The 17,397-nt window shown below is 44.2% G+C and overlaps 1 protein-coding gene across 10 annotated transcripts in view; it reads left to right on the forward strand.

Annotated features, from left to right (window-relative positions):
• ASXL2 (ASXL transcriptional regulator 2) overlaps nucleotides 1-17,397 on the forward strand; it is a 123,828-nt gene that overhangs the window by 83,494 nt on the left and 22,937 nt on the right. For all 10 annotated transcript variants that reach the window (XM_061990271.1, XM_061990273.1, XM_061990275.1 and 7 more), the window contains 3 exons: nucleotides 4,000-4,115; nucleotides 11,619-11,745; nucleotides 17,224-17,364. In XM_061990271.1, the coding sequence (XP_061846255.1) occupies nucleotides 4,000-4,115; nucleotides 11,619-11,745; nucleotides 17,224-17,364 (384 nt within the window). The remainder of the gene's footprint in view (nucleotides 1-3,999; nucleotides 4,116-11,618; nucleotides 11,746-17,223; nucleotides 17,365-17,397) is intronic.

Here is a 17,397-nt window from a genome sequence, read left to right on the forward strand (position 1 = left end):
ACAGTTCTGTGATTCTGTGACATCTCTATCCCACCTCTTGTATACCTCTTTGCAATGAGGGGATTTTGTTTACTGTTTCAAGTCACAAAATCTACTGAAATTTCACACCCACAGTTTAACTGGTCAAGGCAATCCTTATTTAGGTAGGAACAGGGCAAAGCAACACATCCAGTAGTTTAAAATCAGTGTGTCTTCCTGCGTGCACTGCTGTCTGTAACTATGCTGCAGCTTCTCTCTGAAAGCACTTGCAGGATTTAAGGGCATCAAGAGATACAGTCTCAGTTCCATATATTTTAAAAATTATAAGAAAGTCTGATGACAAAACTAACATTACTGAAACTCTGTTTAAAGGAAGCCAATTCAGCTTGTCAAGCCTTGTCCTTAGGAGAGTCTGATCGTTTTTATACGCATGCATATCTGTGTTACACCTCTGCTTGGCTGTGTGCAAAGTTCTTCAGATGATGTAACCTTGAGAGCTTTTGGGCCCATGGACCCAAGGGTGACTTCTGACAGATTTATCCTCCCATCCATCTCCCATGCACTTTGTGGGCCCTCAGCTGAGCTCAGGCAGCTGTGACTTGGCTTTCTCAAGTGTTCCTATTTGTCCGGGAGAACCCATTGTGGTTGCAGCTGCCAGTTTAAGACAATGGCCACTCTGGCGCTTGAGGCTTTTACACACTCGAAGAATCCACAGAATATCATGTGGCTTTTATTGTAATGGCTTCGGGGATAAGTTGTCTTCCCAGGTGTGGGGTTTAGCCTGTGCTGCCATTCCTGCTTTGAAAAGATTTTTTTTTCTTTGTTTAAAGACAGCATAAAAATTAAGACATGAACAGAGTATGAGACTGGAGAACAGTAGCCTGTATTTAGCTTAATGCTTTTATTTCAAACAGAACTTGTAGTTTCAGACACAATTGGCTTCAGAGAGGATGTGGTTTATGTTCCTGCTATTCAAATGTCTTGAAGTTACTAACAATCATATCTCTTGAAATAGATTTCAATCACTTTGAAATCTAGACAGACTCAAGAGTTGGGCAGAGAAGAATCTCCTAAGGTTCGCCAAGGGGAAGTGCAGAGTCCTGCACCTGGGAGGAACAAGCCCCTGCACTAGGACAGGCTGAGGGTGACCTGCTGGAGAGCAGCTCTGCAGAGAGAGACCTGGGAGTGCTGGTGGGCAGCAAATAAACATGACCCAACAATGTGCCCTCAAGGGCAAGAAGTCCAATGGCATCCTGGGGGGCATGAAGAGAGTGGGCAGCAGGTCAAGGGAAGTCTCTCTCCCTCCCCTGGTGAGGCCTCATCTGGAGTCCTGGGTCCTCTTCGGAGCTCCCTAGTTCCAGAAAGACAGAGAACTGCTGGAAAGAGGCCAGCACGGGCCTACCAAGATGCTGAGGGCACTGGAACATCTCTGTGAGGAGGAAAGGCTGTGGGACCTGGGGCTGTTCAGCCTGGAGAAGAGAAGGCTGAGGGGGGAACCTCATCAATGCTGAGAAATCCCCAAAGGGTGAGTGTGGAGAGGATGGGTCCAGTGTTTGTTGTGGGGTGGCCAGTGCCAGGACAAGGGGTAATGGGCACAAGCTGGAACCCAGCAAGTGTCTCTGGCCCAGGAGGAGAAACTTTTTTGGTGTTGAGGTGAGGGAGCCCTGGCCCAGGCTGTCCAAGGAGGGTGTGGAGGCTCCTTCTCGGGAGGTTTCCAAACCTGTCTGGACACGTTCCTGTGCCCCCTGATGGAGGGGAAGCTGCTTGAGCAGGGGCTTGTGCTGCATGAGCTCTGCAGGGCCCTGCCAACCCCCATCATTTGGGGATTCTGGCATAATTCAGGTTCTATGAGTATATTGGGATTTTTTCCTCTAAAAACTCACTCCTTTTTTAATGTTTTACTCTGCGTTTTTGGTCTTTTGTTCTCTGGATTGTATTTCTCTGAATTGCCACACAATTCTCTCTGACCTTAACTGAACTAAATATTTAAGATTTTCCTATTTCCTGCCTTCCAGTCTTCTACAAATAAGCACTAAACTCCCTACTTAGTATGTGACCTTGCAGAATTTTTGCAGATTTCTTGCCTGATTCTGTTCTTTGCCTTCTGTCCCATCCAGCATCAGAGCTATGCCAATTCTTTGTTTTTTAAACAATAGACACATAATTTTTAGAAGCCTTTTGTTGAAAATCTCTGGCAGTGTTAGCGAGCTCTTAACAACAGACTTTCTTTGCTTCCAGTTCTCTCCATCGATGCATTCAGAGCATTCTGATGAGTTTGAGGGTTCTGCTTTTCCTCTCCAGGTGCTCATCACACTCTGATCTTATTCTTGAACTGTTGTTTCTCACCAAATGGGGGGAGGAATGCAAGTTTGCAAATGTTCTTACTGCTGTTTTGAAGTACTTTTGCTTTCCAGTCATAGCGTAACATCATGAGAGTGGGGTTTTTGCCTTTTAAATAGTAATTCTGCTTGCTGTGTGACTGTGTCATCTTCGGCCGTGTTTGTGTGTCATCTGGCTCTGGTGATCTTGTTAGTGACTTTTGAATTACTTGTTTCTTACTATACCTTTTTTTGTTCTTGTTGGTTTTAATGACATTTCCGAGTCTGATGTTGCCTCATCTCTGTTTTGTGTGCCTTCTGAAAAACTTGCTCTTTTCATTTCATGTCTATGCTACATGATAGAATTGTACTTTGTTATCTCTTAACTCCTGTTGCAGGAGGATACTAGCTTATGGAGTATTCTAGAAATTATTGCTTCAGGAAGCAGTGGTTCGTTTAAACAAAACATTTACATGGGAATCTCTTTATTCTCCTTAATGGTAGGGATCATATCATGTGTGTCCCGCCACCTCCATTATTCTTTCTTTTGTTTCCTTGATCTTCCAGTGGACATGATTATCTACACAAATTCACCTGCAGATTGACACACAGACCATGAATTTGGAAACTTTTATTGCTTTCTTGTCAGTTGTCACTTTCCATAGCCAGTCTCAGATTTACCTCTAGAGTCGTATCTCACTGGTGTTCTTGGCTGTGCCTACATGGCGTTTTGTGCAAGGCAACACATGGCAGTTAATGGCATTTTGTGGTACCGTTTCAGTATCAGCAGCCAAACAGCTTTGGCCAGCCCTAGTGTGCTTATTACCTGGCGTTTTGTAGAGGTACATGTGGTGGGTTCCTCATGGCTGCCGGCCAGTGCAGGATGTATTTGCCAAGCCAATAAAGGCAAAACCCTGATTCTGAAATCCTGGGAGCAAATGGTTTCCCTGGCTGGCCCTGTGTCCATCACCTCCTGGATGCCAAAGCAGGATTCTGAGTATCTTGTGCCAAACAGTAGTATACTCAAGCTGTTATTTAATTCATGTCTGGTTTGTTGCTTGTAACAAGACCATTTAAAAGTCTAAATCACCTGAAACTAGAAGCCTTCTGCTTTAGGACTCTGTATAGTGAGCAGTGCATTTCTTTAAGCTCATCCCCTGACAATATACCTTCATTTATTGGGATATCCTGTATATTCCCATATTTCTTTTTTAAAAGGAGCAAGTGATAGTAGAGTTCCACTTCCTTTGCATGTCATTTATCTTCCTGCTCTCACATGGGATCCAGATTAAATCTGCTCAAAAACTGCTCTCAGTTAGGCATCTGACCACAGGCCATTCCCGATGGAGACAGCCATTGCCTTTGTCTGTATTTCCAGTTAGATTTGAATTGGCTACACCTACCTAAATCTAAAAGTTTTTCTCAAGCTGCAGTGTTTTTTGATAGCAGCTATTTACAAGACTGATAAAAAAGAGACGGACAAGAAAAATCTGAAGTTGGTCATAGGAATTGCCATTGGCTTTTAGAGGAACAACAGCCGCCTTGGTGGTGGGGAGGAAACAGAAATGATTCTTCATACAAAACCAACATTTGCTAGAGGTGCAGTTTTCATGAGCCTCATGAAATGGTGAGGGCTGGCTCACATGCTGCAGGCAAATGTATAAAGGTGAGATTATGCATATTTTTTTTCTTCTTCTTCTAGTGTCATCTAGACTGTCACAGACATCCTCTCCTCAGTCAGGCTGTCCATCACCTTCCATCCAGACAGGCAAAGTCATCTCCTCATCCCAGAAGCACAGCAAGAAGGCACTCAAACAGGTAAGTAGCCCCATCTGGAGCCTGTCTAAGGGATTGTTGCCATTTTTTTTTCCTGGTAAACAGCCTTTCTCAGTGAAGCTGCACCCTGCAGGTAGGCAATTCAGCACTTCCTGGTTGGTTCCTGATAAACAAGGCTCTGCTAAAACATCCCTTTCTCTTAAAGATTATTCAAAGTCTTGTGCTGTTGAGTTCTTTTGCTTTTTCCTTAAATAAGCATCTGGACTTTTAAACATCATTATTTTAGAGGACATAAGATGTTATTTCTTGTCACCCATCTTTTGATGAGTGTGTTTAGCTTCCCACAGTCTGCTTTAGTAAATGGAAGGAGTTTTTTGGAAACTAATTAAATCTACTGACTTTCACCCCCTAGTTAGGGCCATATTTTGCCTTTCAGAAAATTCTGTGGGTGCAGCGTGTATGTATAGATAGAGGGAAGAAGGAGAAGGAGAAGATGGTGACTACCTTGCATTTCTGCTGGGTATTAGAAGGAGGAGGACTGATTATTTTCCCTGCTTGAGGAATGACTGTTGTGTAGATAGTGTTAATTGTGTGCGTGCAGGATGGAGTGGTTAAGTGTTTGTACTTCAAGTGATCTGTATCTCCCAATGAAAAAAGCAAGATGAATTAGTCCCCTGAGTGTCTCATTGCAGGTGTTTCCTCAACTGTATTGTTTTGTTCCCCATAATCCTTAGAAAAGAAATGCTTTATCAGGGTTAGATTTACTCCTTAGTAAAATAAAAATCTGTAAGGAGTTATGAATCAAGTTGCAGAGGAAGTGCTAGTCCTGGGATTACAAAAGCTTGTGATAGATAGGTGAAGTCATGATGCTTTCCAGGTAGGATTTATGTTTTCCAGCCCAGCCTGTTTTCCTGACCGTGTCCAACTGTGAATCAACGCTTGGGATGCCATTCAGCTAACAGTAATGCCCGTGGCCTTAGGAGAGTGATCTGCAGTGAGAAAGAGGGATCTAATTAGGGCACATTAGTGAGGAAAGTATTACAGGGGAAGATAAGGCAACTGGATAAATGGGAGCTTTGTTTCCAGCAGGAGAGAGTTGATGTCAAAATGAGGTGCCAGCTTTAGGGAATTTTCTCTCTCCTTTCTTTTCCCCCTTGGCTGTTTCTCAACAGAAGCATCAGTATTGCTGTGATGGTGCTTCCTCCTGATAGGTGCAATAAAGAAGCCAAATTGTGTTGTCACTTCAGGCAGATTTTCTTCTGAAGTTCAGAGTCAAGTTTCCACTTTCATTTGAACCCTCAAAAAATTGCTTCTCACTAATTCAGCAAGATATTAATTATAACCTTTGCTTTCCCTTCCTCATGCCTCTCTCAGCCTGGCTGACAATCATTTCTCTCAAACATTTGCAAAAGCTTTTCTCTTTTAAGAGAGTGATCAAACAGACTCAGGCTTTTTTAGAAACAGTCCTCTGTCCCCTCTCATGCTCAGCAGTTCCTTTTCATTTTCTCTGGTCTGCAGGTCCCCGTTTCACAGAATCACAGGTAGGAAGGAACCTCTGGGCAAACTCATGCTCCATTTCCAAACATGTGCTGTTTCCAAACCTATACTCCATCTGCTTTTCTCCTCTCTTCCCAGGCTCTGTCCTTAAGTGCCTAATAATTTTCTGCTTATCATCTCTGAATTCACTATGCTGTCACTCCCACCAGCCTTCCCTCACCTTTATGTTAATTCCCCTCTGTGTCTGCTCTTTCCCTCTGCCGCTCCCCAGCGTTCTACGCTGAGCTGTCTACTTCCTGAGCATCCTTGTTCCAACACTGTTTCTGAATGTAACGAAGTATGTCAGAGCCAGCAAATTCAAAAATGTACACAGTGTTCTCAGTTTCACTGTTAATCTAATTGGTTTGGGGAAAAATATCAGAAACTTTGAAAGAAAAAGGGAACCACGTGGAGGCTATGGCCTCTGCCATGGTTGTCATACCTGGTTGTACTTAACACTTCTGCAGCTCTCTGAAGGGGAAAAAGCTGCTTCTGATGGTCATCATCATCTACCACAACAGCTCTTCTTTCTTAACTCTTCTGTCCTGGGGTAGAACATCAAGTTGTAACAAAGTGAATTGCTCACCTTGCAGGCACATAGGAACAAAAAAGTGTGGCCAAAACCCACCGTAACCATAACCGTTCAGTCATTCTGGCTCACCTACCTAAGGTTTACTCTAGCTTTGGATCCAATTAAGAATATTGGATGTCTAATACTTGACTGAATTTTAGTTACAGTGCAACTCTGCCATTTTGACCAAATATCCTATCTTCTGCTTCTTCCTGAACATGATTGCCACCATGGGCTGTAAAAGTTATAAAAAGTAGATAAAATGAGCACATATAGCAGTGTATAGAAGGAGACAGCAGTGTTATGAGTAGTAGGAAAACCATAAGAGACTGAGTGAAATAAGAATTAAAGAAAGCTTTCATATTATGAATTATGTCTATGACCTAGATTATTTGCTAGCATGCACTGCAGAAGAGAGCTGTCTGGATTCAGCCCTCTTACCTTAAGTGTTAAGTAATTACAATCTTACTAGAGGGAAGAGAGAACAGACTTCTCACTCTCTTCTCAGAGAGAACTTTTAACCCTGCACCACCATGCTGCCACTATACTGACAATAAATACCAGATTATTTAAGGATCTGCATTCCTTACAATTGTTTGGAAAAATCTGGAGTTAGAGGTTTGCAGTATCTGAGCCCTAAATTGGCAGAGACATGTCAGTGCTCAGTCTGCTGGAAAAATTGTGGAGAGAAATCCCTTTTGTTAAATGAGCTTGTGCTGATACAAAAACAGCCACATTGAGACTCTGGATTTTATAATCCAGCTCCAGAAAGATGGGCAGTTTCTCACCCACCTCTGGAAGATGCAGGTACTATTCTAAGTCTTTCCTTTGATCCTCTCCAGTCTAGTGACCTCGTCTCATCCTTACTTATCTTGAGCCATCAGAAGTCACAGAATCACAGAAATCCAGACTGGTTGGGGTTGGAAGGAACTTCTGCAATCCCTCTGCTCCAACTCCCCTGCTCAAGTGAGGTCACCCAGAGCCAGATGCCTAGGACCGTGTCCGAACAGTTTCTTCTTAAAAAAAATGTATCTTGTATACAGATGAAATTTCTTATTTTGTGCCCATGGCCTCAGGCTCTGGCACTGCCCCTCTTCCTCCCTCCCTATCTCCTTACAGATATGGATAGCCATGTCTCCAGTCTCCCAGAGTCTCCTCCGGTCCTGCCTGAGCCATCCGAGCTCCCTCAGCCTCTCCTCACAGCAGAGATAATCCAGGCCATTCCCTGGACTCCCTGAGTATTTCCATGTCTTGTACTAGGGAGAACCGAACACAGCACTGCTGGAGTGGTCCCCTCTCTTGATCCAGATCTCATCATGGTGTTTTAGGATTAGAAATTACACCCTGTGCTCTGATAAGGTTTATACCATTGGCTTTCATCTTTTTTCCATTACACTTTTATCTCTTCTTGGCACATAGATGGAATGAATAAGGCTAGGGACTGGGTTGGACTACACCCCACAAAAGCTCTCTGATTTTGCCTTTTGTCTGAAGAAGGGAGCTGTACAATACAAGTTTTTCCCTGTTAGGTGCATCTCCATGAGTTTTTAACATCCTTATCAGAGACTACAAGTGCTGAGCAAGAGGTGTGTGATCAGGAGCAGCTCCTGATCCTGTTGCCATCACCGCTGTCATCCACAGTGGAGCTGGTGGGAGGGAGCTGGTGATGTAAGGTCTTTGTTGAAATTACAGTTAAAGGAGGTACTGATGATACTGAACTTGATACCATAAAAACCGATCTGAGTAAACTCTCTAATACTCAGTGTGGGGTTTCAGACAGCAGCATTATCTTATTTAAAGCTGCAGCAACGGAAACACACAGGGATATTTCCTCCAGAATGTGTCTGTTTTACCACACTAAGACAGCTGTCTTTACCGTTCAGTGATTTACGTATTCATTATATTCCTCAGAAAATACATGCATATTCATTTTAGTTCCTGGTAATTACTTACATACTCTCCACCTCCTTGCACATGCTCTATGATTTGAGTCGGGGGTCTTTTGGGGTCTCTGGCGGTCATTTCAGAGTGTTTGCTGTGTGACCTTGAGCTAGTTAACCCCTATGGTTTGCCTTAAAAGGAGTTTTCGCCTTCTTAATTGCAGATATATTCACAAAGATCTTGTTAGCTGCTGATATATCTTTTCCTAAGTTATTACCTCCACCCTTTATCTTCCCTTCTTTCTATCTCTGGGTTAGCTTGTTAGTACTTATTTATGTCTTCCTACTGACTACACCTGTGTGCACTAAGTAAGCATCTTGCCTCAGTTTCTCATAGCTCAAGACCTACATGAAATTCTTTTAATGTTTAGTTCTTGTATGAAATGATGCCATTTTAACACAAGTATTTAAAAGGTATATGCCAAGACAATGGGGCGGCACTTCTTTCTGTTGTCTCAAGTGACAGAACAAGGGGTAGTGGACAAAAGCTGGAACACAAAAAGTTTCTGTTAAACAAAAGGAAAAAATACTTTACTCTAAAGGTGATGGAGCCCTGGCCCAGGCTGTGCAGGGATGATGTGGAGGCTCCTTCTTGAGAGGTTTCCAAACCCACCTGGATGCATTCCTGTGCCCTGTGATCAAGGGAAATCTGCTTTAACAGGGGCTTGGGCTGGATGAGTTCTGCGGGGCCGTTCCCACCCTTACCATTCTACGATTCTGTGACTCTTACAAAAAAGTGTTGGTTTCCGCTCTCAGCAGTGGGGTTTGCCTCAGAGCTGCCCTTTGTGCAAATGCACCTGCATGCCCTGGAACATCTGCCTTGCACAGAGGGCAGCATGTTGGAACAAAGGACATCTTAAAGGCAAACGTGACAAAAACAATAAGCCCTTGCACACAGGCACAAGAAGGGAACAGCCACGCAGTGCAGGGCTTAGAGGAGACTCTGCAAGCTGGTGCTGGCGGGCGGGTTTGCTGCACCGGGGACTGTGAGGGAGAGACCCTCAGGGAGACCCTCTGGCACCTCCACGAGCGGCTGCAGCCCCGCTGCATGGAAGCTGCCGCCTGATTGGTGGGTGCGGGGTAGTTAGAGCTTTCCTGGTTGGGTGGTTCCTGACAAGCGGTCTGGCAGTGTCGGGAGGCCTGGAGTGGCTGGGGCTGAGGGCAGCTGGGCCTGGTGTGGGGAAACTGGGGCTGTTGAGTGGTGTGGGGGAGCTGGGCTTGCTGTGGGGAAGCTGATGAATGCTGGGCCTGGTATAGGATGTTACGAGGGAGCTGGGCTTGCTATGGGGTGTTATGAGGGAGTTGAGTATGGTAGAGGGTGTTGTGAGGGAACTGGGGCTGGCATGAGGGAAGCTGAGGGATGCTGGGCCTGATATAGGGTATTATGGAGGAACAGGACCTGTTACAGGGAAGATGAGGGATGCTGGGTGTAACAGGAGATGTTCTAGTGGAGCTGGGCCTGGCATGGGAGAGTTGAGGGATACTGGGCCCAAAACAGGGTGTTCTGGAGGAGACGGACCTGTTATAGGGTGTTGTGGGAGGGCTCTGCCTGATGTAGGGTGTTACAGGGAAGGTGGGCCTCTCCCCTTACTCCCCCTGCCCTCCCCTCTGCAGTGCCTACAAGGAGGTTATTGAGAAGACAGAGCCAGGCTTGACACAATATGGTGAGAGAAGTGGAATGATGAAGAGCAATGGGCATAAGTTGAATGGTATAAAGTACCACAGGACATGAGGAAAAGCTTTTCCCTCCTGAGGACAGTCCAGCAGTAGAGCGGGGGCTCTGGGAGGATGTGTCGCCTCCATCCTTGGAGGTTTTCCAAGACCAGACTGGCCAGAGCCCTGAGCAAACTGGTGGAGGCCAAACTGCCCTTGCTCTGAGCTGGAGGTTGGACTGGAAACCTCCTGAAGCCCTTTCCCACCAGAATTATTCTTTGGTTATGACAGGACTGGATATAAATTTGGATTTATTAAACTCCTAAATGTTTGTAACAGAGAAGGTAAGTGCAAAACTCACGGAATTTCAAACAGCTATCTCATGAGTACTGGTTTCCTCCTTATCACACAGAAGACTTCGCCACTGCAGGTGCAGGCACCTCAGATGCTGTGTAACCAAGAACTGAGGTGACACAATTAACCAAAGCAAATTGTTTTATCCCAGCCAAGAAAACTGCAGCAGTTAAATGGCATCCAGAACAGGAGATGGACTGAATACATGAAACTTTAAATATCTGAAGTGCTTTGCATAATGAAAATCTGGGAATCACACAACCCCTACACATTCTAGGGGTCTGCATAGAATAGGGGTCTGCACATTCTAGGGGTTGACTGTTGCCTGTGGTTCATCTTTAAACCAAAGAAGAAATAATGAAAGCTTTCTTAGGGATTTTTTGTTACAGGTATGAATAACAGGTGTCTCCTTTTATCTCTCTGTTGTTTAAACAAAAGCTTTGACCTCAGTAACAGGAGGTTAATTGTGGATTGCAGAGGACACTCCCTCCTGCTGATTTTCAATTTTGCTGTGTTTCAGTTTGGCTGGATGTTTTTTTCACCAGTGGTAAAAGTGGCTAAGTAGGAACTACTTAATAAATTGGAAAATAGGAATCTAATGTGTTTGTTCATCACCTGGAGCCTTGTGTGGTCATTCCCCTTCATTTATGTCTTTACAAACTGCAAATCAGTCTATGTTTGCCTCATGAGGCAGACTCTGCAGGTTCATGCGTATTTTTATTCTCTCTCCTAGTTCTAACATCATCATTATTACTCATAACATTACAATTATTCTTGTTGATAATGATCATCTCTAGTTATCAGTCCCATGATATCTGAACATATCGTATATCTGAACATACGCAACACAACATTTCCTCTTACTTCCCCTTTTGAAATTCTGCAGTATATTTGATCTGTTGTAATTTCTTCTGCTGTTAAGTTTATTTGGGTTTGGATTTCGTTTTCTGAAAACAGACACCATGGTTTGGGTAAATGCTGCAGTGTAACCAGCTGCCTCTTTATCTCCATTTGTGCCTTTTAAGCTGTGTTATGGTTGCCCTAACAGCCTTCTCTGAAACAAAGGGGTTTATTTTCTTCCCTTTGGTGTTCTAGTCTTTGTTACTCTCCTAATTAAAGAAGTCTTTCCTAATGGGAAGCACCTCTGTTAAAGGTTTTCAGTAAGTTGCCACTTGTTTCTACAGGAGTCGGAAATGAATTTTCCGTTATGGTACTTTTACTTTGAGGTTATTTATATAATTACTTCTTGAACCAGCTCCAGACTTTGAATCCTTTCTCACCGTGTTCTCTAGAGATCAGTTTTTTTTCCATGAACTTTTTGCTTTAGATGTAAAGGTGGGAAATCTGTGCACTTTTCAGAAGTCAGTTTGAACTTTTGACGAAGAATCAGGACGCGATTGTCAGTCGCTGTAAAACAAGCAGTTTGTGCTTGTAACTTTTGAGAATATTCTGAATTTCTCCTTGGTCATGTTGCTCTGTCCTCTTCCCCAGGCCTTGAAACAGCAGCAGCAAAAGCAGCAGCAGCAGCAATGCAGAGCAGGCATGCCCGTGTCGTCTAACCAGCACATCCTGCTGAAGGCCGTCAAGGCAGCCGGCGATTCCACACCTGCCAAATCCGGTATGTGGCAGGGACACTCCTGTGTGTCCTTTTGCTGTTTTGTCTTTCTCACCTTTTATCAGTTGGAGGAGATGAGAGAAGAAGGGACTCTTTTTATGTGGCATTCTTTTCGTTTCTGAAATAGTCTGTCCTCCTGGTTCCGATTTTTATAGGGGATGCATTCAAAACAGATCTTGAATAGATCTTACTGTGCTGCTGTCTGGCTCAAAAGATGCTTTGTGTGATATGTCTTCCCCTGTAGTTGCCTGTATGCTGTGGTCACATATGTCTCATAGCTCAGCAAATTGGGTGGGGTTTCTCTTCGCATTTCTCTTTTCCAGAGTGGATTCTGATTTGGTAGGGTGGCTTTCATTGTTCCAAAGATTTATGTGCTGATCCAAAGGATCCCCAAGTGGTTTCCAGCATTTATGCTGCAGTAGAAATTAATGACATCACTTCTCTTCTCTTGTTCATTCATTGTTAGCTCTCTTACCAGCAGCAGCATTTCACTAGTTACTATAAATACTTGTTAGTCAGTTCTGCCTAGTTGTCTCTCAGTTCTTTTCAGTGTCACTGATTTCTATTATAAGCTCCTGGTTCTGCGAGCAAGACTCAAGCTGTTTTCTTTTTGATGCAATAAATGCCTCGATGTTTGTGAGACAGTTTTTCATAGAGTCATTATAGATTCATAGAATGGTAGGGTTAGAAGGGACCTTTAGAGATCATCCAGTCCAACTCCCTGCCAAAGCAGGTTCACCAAGATTAGGAACGTGTCCAGGCAGGTTTTGATAATCTCCCAGGAAGGACACTCCTCAACCTCCCTGGGCAGCCTGTGCCAGGGCTCCCTCACCCTCACAGTAAAATAGTTTCTCCTTATGTTTAAATGGAACTTTTTGTGTTCCAGCTTCATCCCATTCCCCCTTGTCCTGTTGCTAGATACAATAGTAAAAAGGGATTCCCCAACCTCCTGACACCCACCTTTTAGATAATTGTAATTATTAATGAGATTCCCCTGCAGTCTCCTCTTCTCTAGACTAAACAGGCCCAGTTCCTGCAGCCTTTCCTCATAGGGAAGATGTTCCAGTCCCCTGATCATCTTGGTGGCCCTGCGCTGGCCTGTCTCCTGACTTTGTAGACTTATCACTGTTATCACTTCTTCAGTCCATACTTTATCGAGTCATCTGTGAACACAACCCATCGGGGCTCCATATCATCTCCCTGATCACTGAACACCGGTTGGATTTTGGTCATACTTATGGCAAAAATTGGAACAGTAGGCAGAGAGGAGACTGAGATGAGCTCTTGGGAAGAAGTTTTTCCAAGCTGTGAGGGTGGTGAGGCCCTGGCACAGGTTGCCCAGAGAGACTGTGGCTGTCCCATCCCTGTCAGTGTTCAAGGGCAGGTTGGGTGGGGCTTGCAGCAGCCTGGTCTGGTGGAAGATGTCCTCTGCCTAGGACAGGGTTTTGGAACAAGATGATCTTTAAGGTCCCTTCCCACCTAAACCATTGTAGAATTCAATGAAATCAAACACGTTTGGCCTGGTGACCTGTGCCCAGCACTGCTGATAACACATGCATGCAGAAGTGTGTAAGAGCAGGGTGGGTATGTAGTGGTTCTCTCTGAGAATTAAGCATCTTGTGCTCAGAGGCCTCCAAAGCAAGAGTATGTGGCTTTGTGTTTCTTGGACTGGGTAAGATTTTCTCCAGTGGATTTGCCAAACCTTAGGATGGGAATATTAACTTTGTAAATGTCTTGTGACAAACACCGTGCCGTAAAATCTACTCACTTTTTTTTGTTTTGAGCCAAGCTCCTTATACTTTTATTTGACTTCTTCAAATTATCAAACAGGCAACTAAGAACTATTATTTATTCAAAGTTTTGCTGCTTCTGACTTCTGTAGACACCTCTTTTTCCATCTGAAAAGTCTTGCTGTGTTTTCTTGTTCCCCGTGTGGAAAGCTATATGCATTATTTTGCAATAGAATGTGAAAACTCTAGGCAGCATCTGAGTGCAAGATACATTCTAATAGCATCATTCTATATGTTCAATATTCTGGTTTCTATAGTTCAATGACCTGGATCAGGGTACAGAGTGACCCTCAGCAAGTTTTCTGATGACACCAAACTGGGAGGACTGGCTGATTCACCAGAGAGTGTGCTGCCATTCAGCCAGATCTTGACTAGCTTGAGAGCTCAGCAGAGAGGAACCTCCTAAGGTTCAGCAAGGGCAAGCACAGAGTCCTGCACGTGGGGAGGAACAACCCCCTGCACCAGGGCAGGCTGGGGGTGACCTGCTGGAGAGCAGCTCTGCAGAGAGGGACCTGGGAGTCCTGTGTCCAGTTCTGGGCTCTCTGGCTCAAGAGAGACAGGGAACTGCTGGAGAGAGGCCAGTGCAGGGCCACCGAGATGCTGAGGGGACTGGAACATCTTTCATATTAAGAAATGCTGCAGTATCTGGGACTCTTCAGCCTGCAGAAGAGGAGACTTAGGGGAGACCTCATTAATACTTACAAGTATTTAAAAGTTGTATGTCACGAGGGCAGGGAAACACTTTTTTCTGTAGTGTCTAGTGATCTCTGGAGGTTTTCAAAACCTGCCTGGGTGCATTCCTGTGTGACCTGATCTAGGCAGACTTGCTTTAGCAGCGGGGATGGACTAGATGATCTTTAGAGGTCCCTTCCAACCCCTACCATTCTATGATTCTTAACAATCCCTGGCATTGTTTGGTTTTTTTCACTCTGCCAAAGCTGGCGTTTTTCTAGAACTGCTGAGATTCAGAGACTCTTTCCTGAGTTGTCATTTTCTATTTTAGGACCCAACAATGTGTCTGAAAGACTAGGGGAATTCTTTTTGTACGTCACTTCATGTTTCTGTACAGTGAATCACATCTGGTCTTGTATATTCCAGCCTTTTGTTACTGAGTCCTTCCACAGCTGTAATCAGACTGGGGAGTGGCACCTAAGATCTAAGCAGAACTGGGGGGCCCAGGACTAGGATAGGTGGTGTGGGGGAGGGAAGAGGCAGGAGAGGGACCAGAGCTGTTGTGTGCAAGGTGGCTGTATGAGATGGAGATCTCTTCCAAAAAGCAGTGATCTCCTCTGCTTCGTAGTCCTACTGATTCTGATCTTGCTTCAACATCTTCTGTAACATGCAGAGTCCCTGTCTAAGCTGTATGTGCTGCTGGAGTCCCTGCCCTTATACCTTGCCCATACACTAATTATTGGGGGTAAGATGCAATGCTGTCTGTCGAACTCAGGCACTTTTTATGAAATGGAAATTCCCTCCCCCTCAGTAATTACCCTCTTTTTCATCCTTTAACCGGATTTACTTGACTGATCCTGATTCACCTCAGAAATGTGATAATGATGATGGCAATGAAAATGTAACCAATGAGGATGATGCAGTGAGAACGCTTCTTCTGAAAGGTATTCTCTCACAGATGGAGTGGCTGAAACTGGCAGTCATGAATCTTGCCCAAAAGAAGGGAGAGAAAGCAACCAGACCACAACCAGATTACGTCACTCATCCCAAATCCTAGGCTATTTCCAATGTTTACTTTTTGGTAAAGCCTGATAACAAGGGCAATACCAAACTGTTCTCTTACAGAACAAAGGTGTGCCTTCATTATTTTTATAGCATCTATTATCCTGATTCCAGACCCAAAACTCCTTCACCTTCCAGTCAGTCCTTCAGCCAACAAGCCTGTGCATAGAATAGGAAGCCTTTGCTTGTGGAGAGAGATGCTGTATCCCTGCTGTGAGTTAATTGTTGCCAAAGTCCTGGGCACAAGAACTGGAACTGAGTCAAGCTGTTGTGCTAAATTCCCTGACGTAGCTTTGAGGGGACAAGCTTTGGCTCAGGACAAGCTAGTGGCTTCCTGGGCAGTCCCTGGCATGTCTTGGTGTTCAGCACAGCCCAGACATCATGCCCTGAAGGGAATTTGCCTTTCTTAGCTGTGAGGAATCTGCCACCGTTTTAATTTCTTTCAAGATATGGTAGAGAGAGGTCTTGCAAGGATGCTGGTGGATTCCCCCAGGACTCTTGGAATCAACTTGTGTTGTCCAACAGGCTTGTATGGGTAGAGACAACCGTCTTGATTCGTCTTCCTTTCCTGAAGAGCTAGAACTTATCCATGCCAGCATCCATCTCTGTGATGTTTCCTACCTTAAAGATCATGAGGGACAGAAAGAAATATCCATCTCTTTTCCCAGGTGGTCTCAGGAAAGCTTGAGCCTTTACTGTCACTTTACTTGACTGTTTTAGGGTAGGAACAGCATGAGTTTGTGTAGCCCTCAGTTAACCTGAACAGTGATTACTGTAAAAGCCTTTTGAGTTTTGCTGTAACATAAGTGGTATTGTAAGTTGTATGGCATTTTATATTGTATTGTATGGCATTGCATCAGCATCTCTGGAGTCCTTGTCCCCCTCCTCTCCGTGTGACAGTACACAGAAATACCTCACAGCTAGGACAGTGGGATATATTGAGATGGAGAAGTGAATTAGAAGTACAAATGAAGAGAGAACAATATTCTGATTGAAAACAATATACCAATTCCACAATTTCTCGGATGTATTTAGTCAGAACTGGAACAGAAAAGCGGGAAGGGAAAAGGAGCCAGGCAGAGAGGAGAGTAGGAGAGGCAGATAGGGAACAAAGCTGGCACAGACTGGGTGAAGAAACTGATTGGTGCAAGACAGTAATCAGATCCAGCACGTGTTTGTGAAGGGTCTCTTTCAAGGTGTGGGACCGCAGTATCTTTCCATGCTTGAGTGAGTCTCTGTTACTACACATAAACCTAAAGGGAGCAGAGGTGAGAGCAGCTCATGATCTTAATTCATGTCACTTGAGGAGAAGGGGGAAAGGAAGGCAGAGAAAGTCTAGGGAAGAAACTCTTCCCACCAACAGAAAAAATAGTGCCATACAAAAGAGAATGTGGGATGGCAGTGATTTGTAAGAAGAAATCACAGTGGTGAAATCTGTCTAGTTTTACTAAGTAGGGATTTTGGAGGAGGACATGAAAATATCTCTTGAGTATTTGAAAGAAGAGGCGGAATTACTGAGAGGGATCTAGAAAAACAAAAGCTACAATAGTATGTTAAAATTTAGAAAATACACTTGAAGAGATTTTATTCCTGACAGTGAACTGTAACAGAAACTACAGCTGCCTCTGAAAAGAAGTTTTAACAAACTTATTACTGGAGTGGATATAAATGGGAAATAAGATGGGACTAACTAGGAAATAGACTCAAACAATAAGTGAAATGGCTGTCTCACCCTTTATTTGGTGGCAGATGGATAACTGCCAAAGGGGCTTCTACCTTCAGCCTCTTGGGTTGTGCTACAGTGACCAAAGAATACAAGTATCCTAGAAGTGCTTGTCACAGAGCTGCTGTGGTGAGGATATACATGTTAAAGAACTTTTATTTCAGTCCAAACAGATGTCTCATGTAATACTTCTTTGTACATCCCTGTGTTTAAATGTTTCCATTTCCTGTGCAGCTTGGGAAGGAAAGCAATCAGATGGACGGTCAAGCAGCCCTCAGAACTCCACCTCCAGTTCCTCTCCCTCTGTTAAGCTCGATAACTCCTTGCCAGGCTTGGGGAAGAAACCATTCCAGAGATCTGACAGGCTACATGCAAGTAAGACATTTATTTTTCTGCTTACAAAGATTT

Source organism: Colius striatus, chromosome 2, assembly GCF_028858725.1.
Source record: "Colius striatus isolate bColStr4 chromosome 2, bColStr4.1.hap1, whole genome shotgun sequence".
NCBI classification, from domain to species: domain Eukaryota; kingdom Metazoa; phylum Chordata; class Aves; order Coliiformes; family Coliidae; genus Colius; species Colius striatus.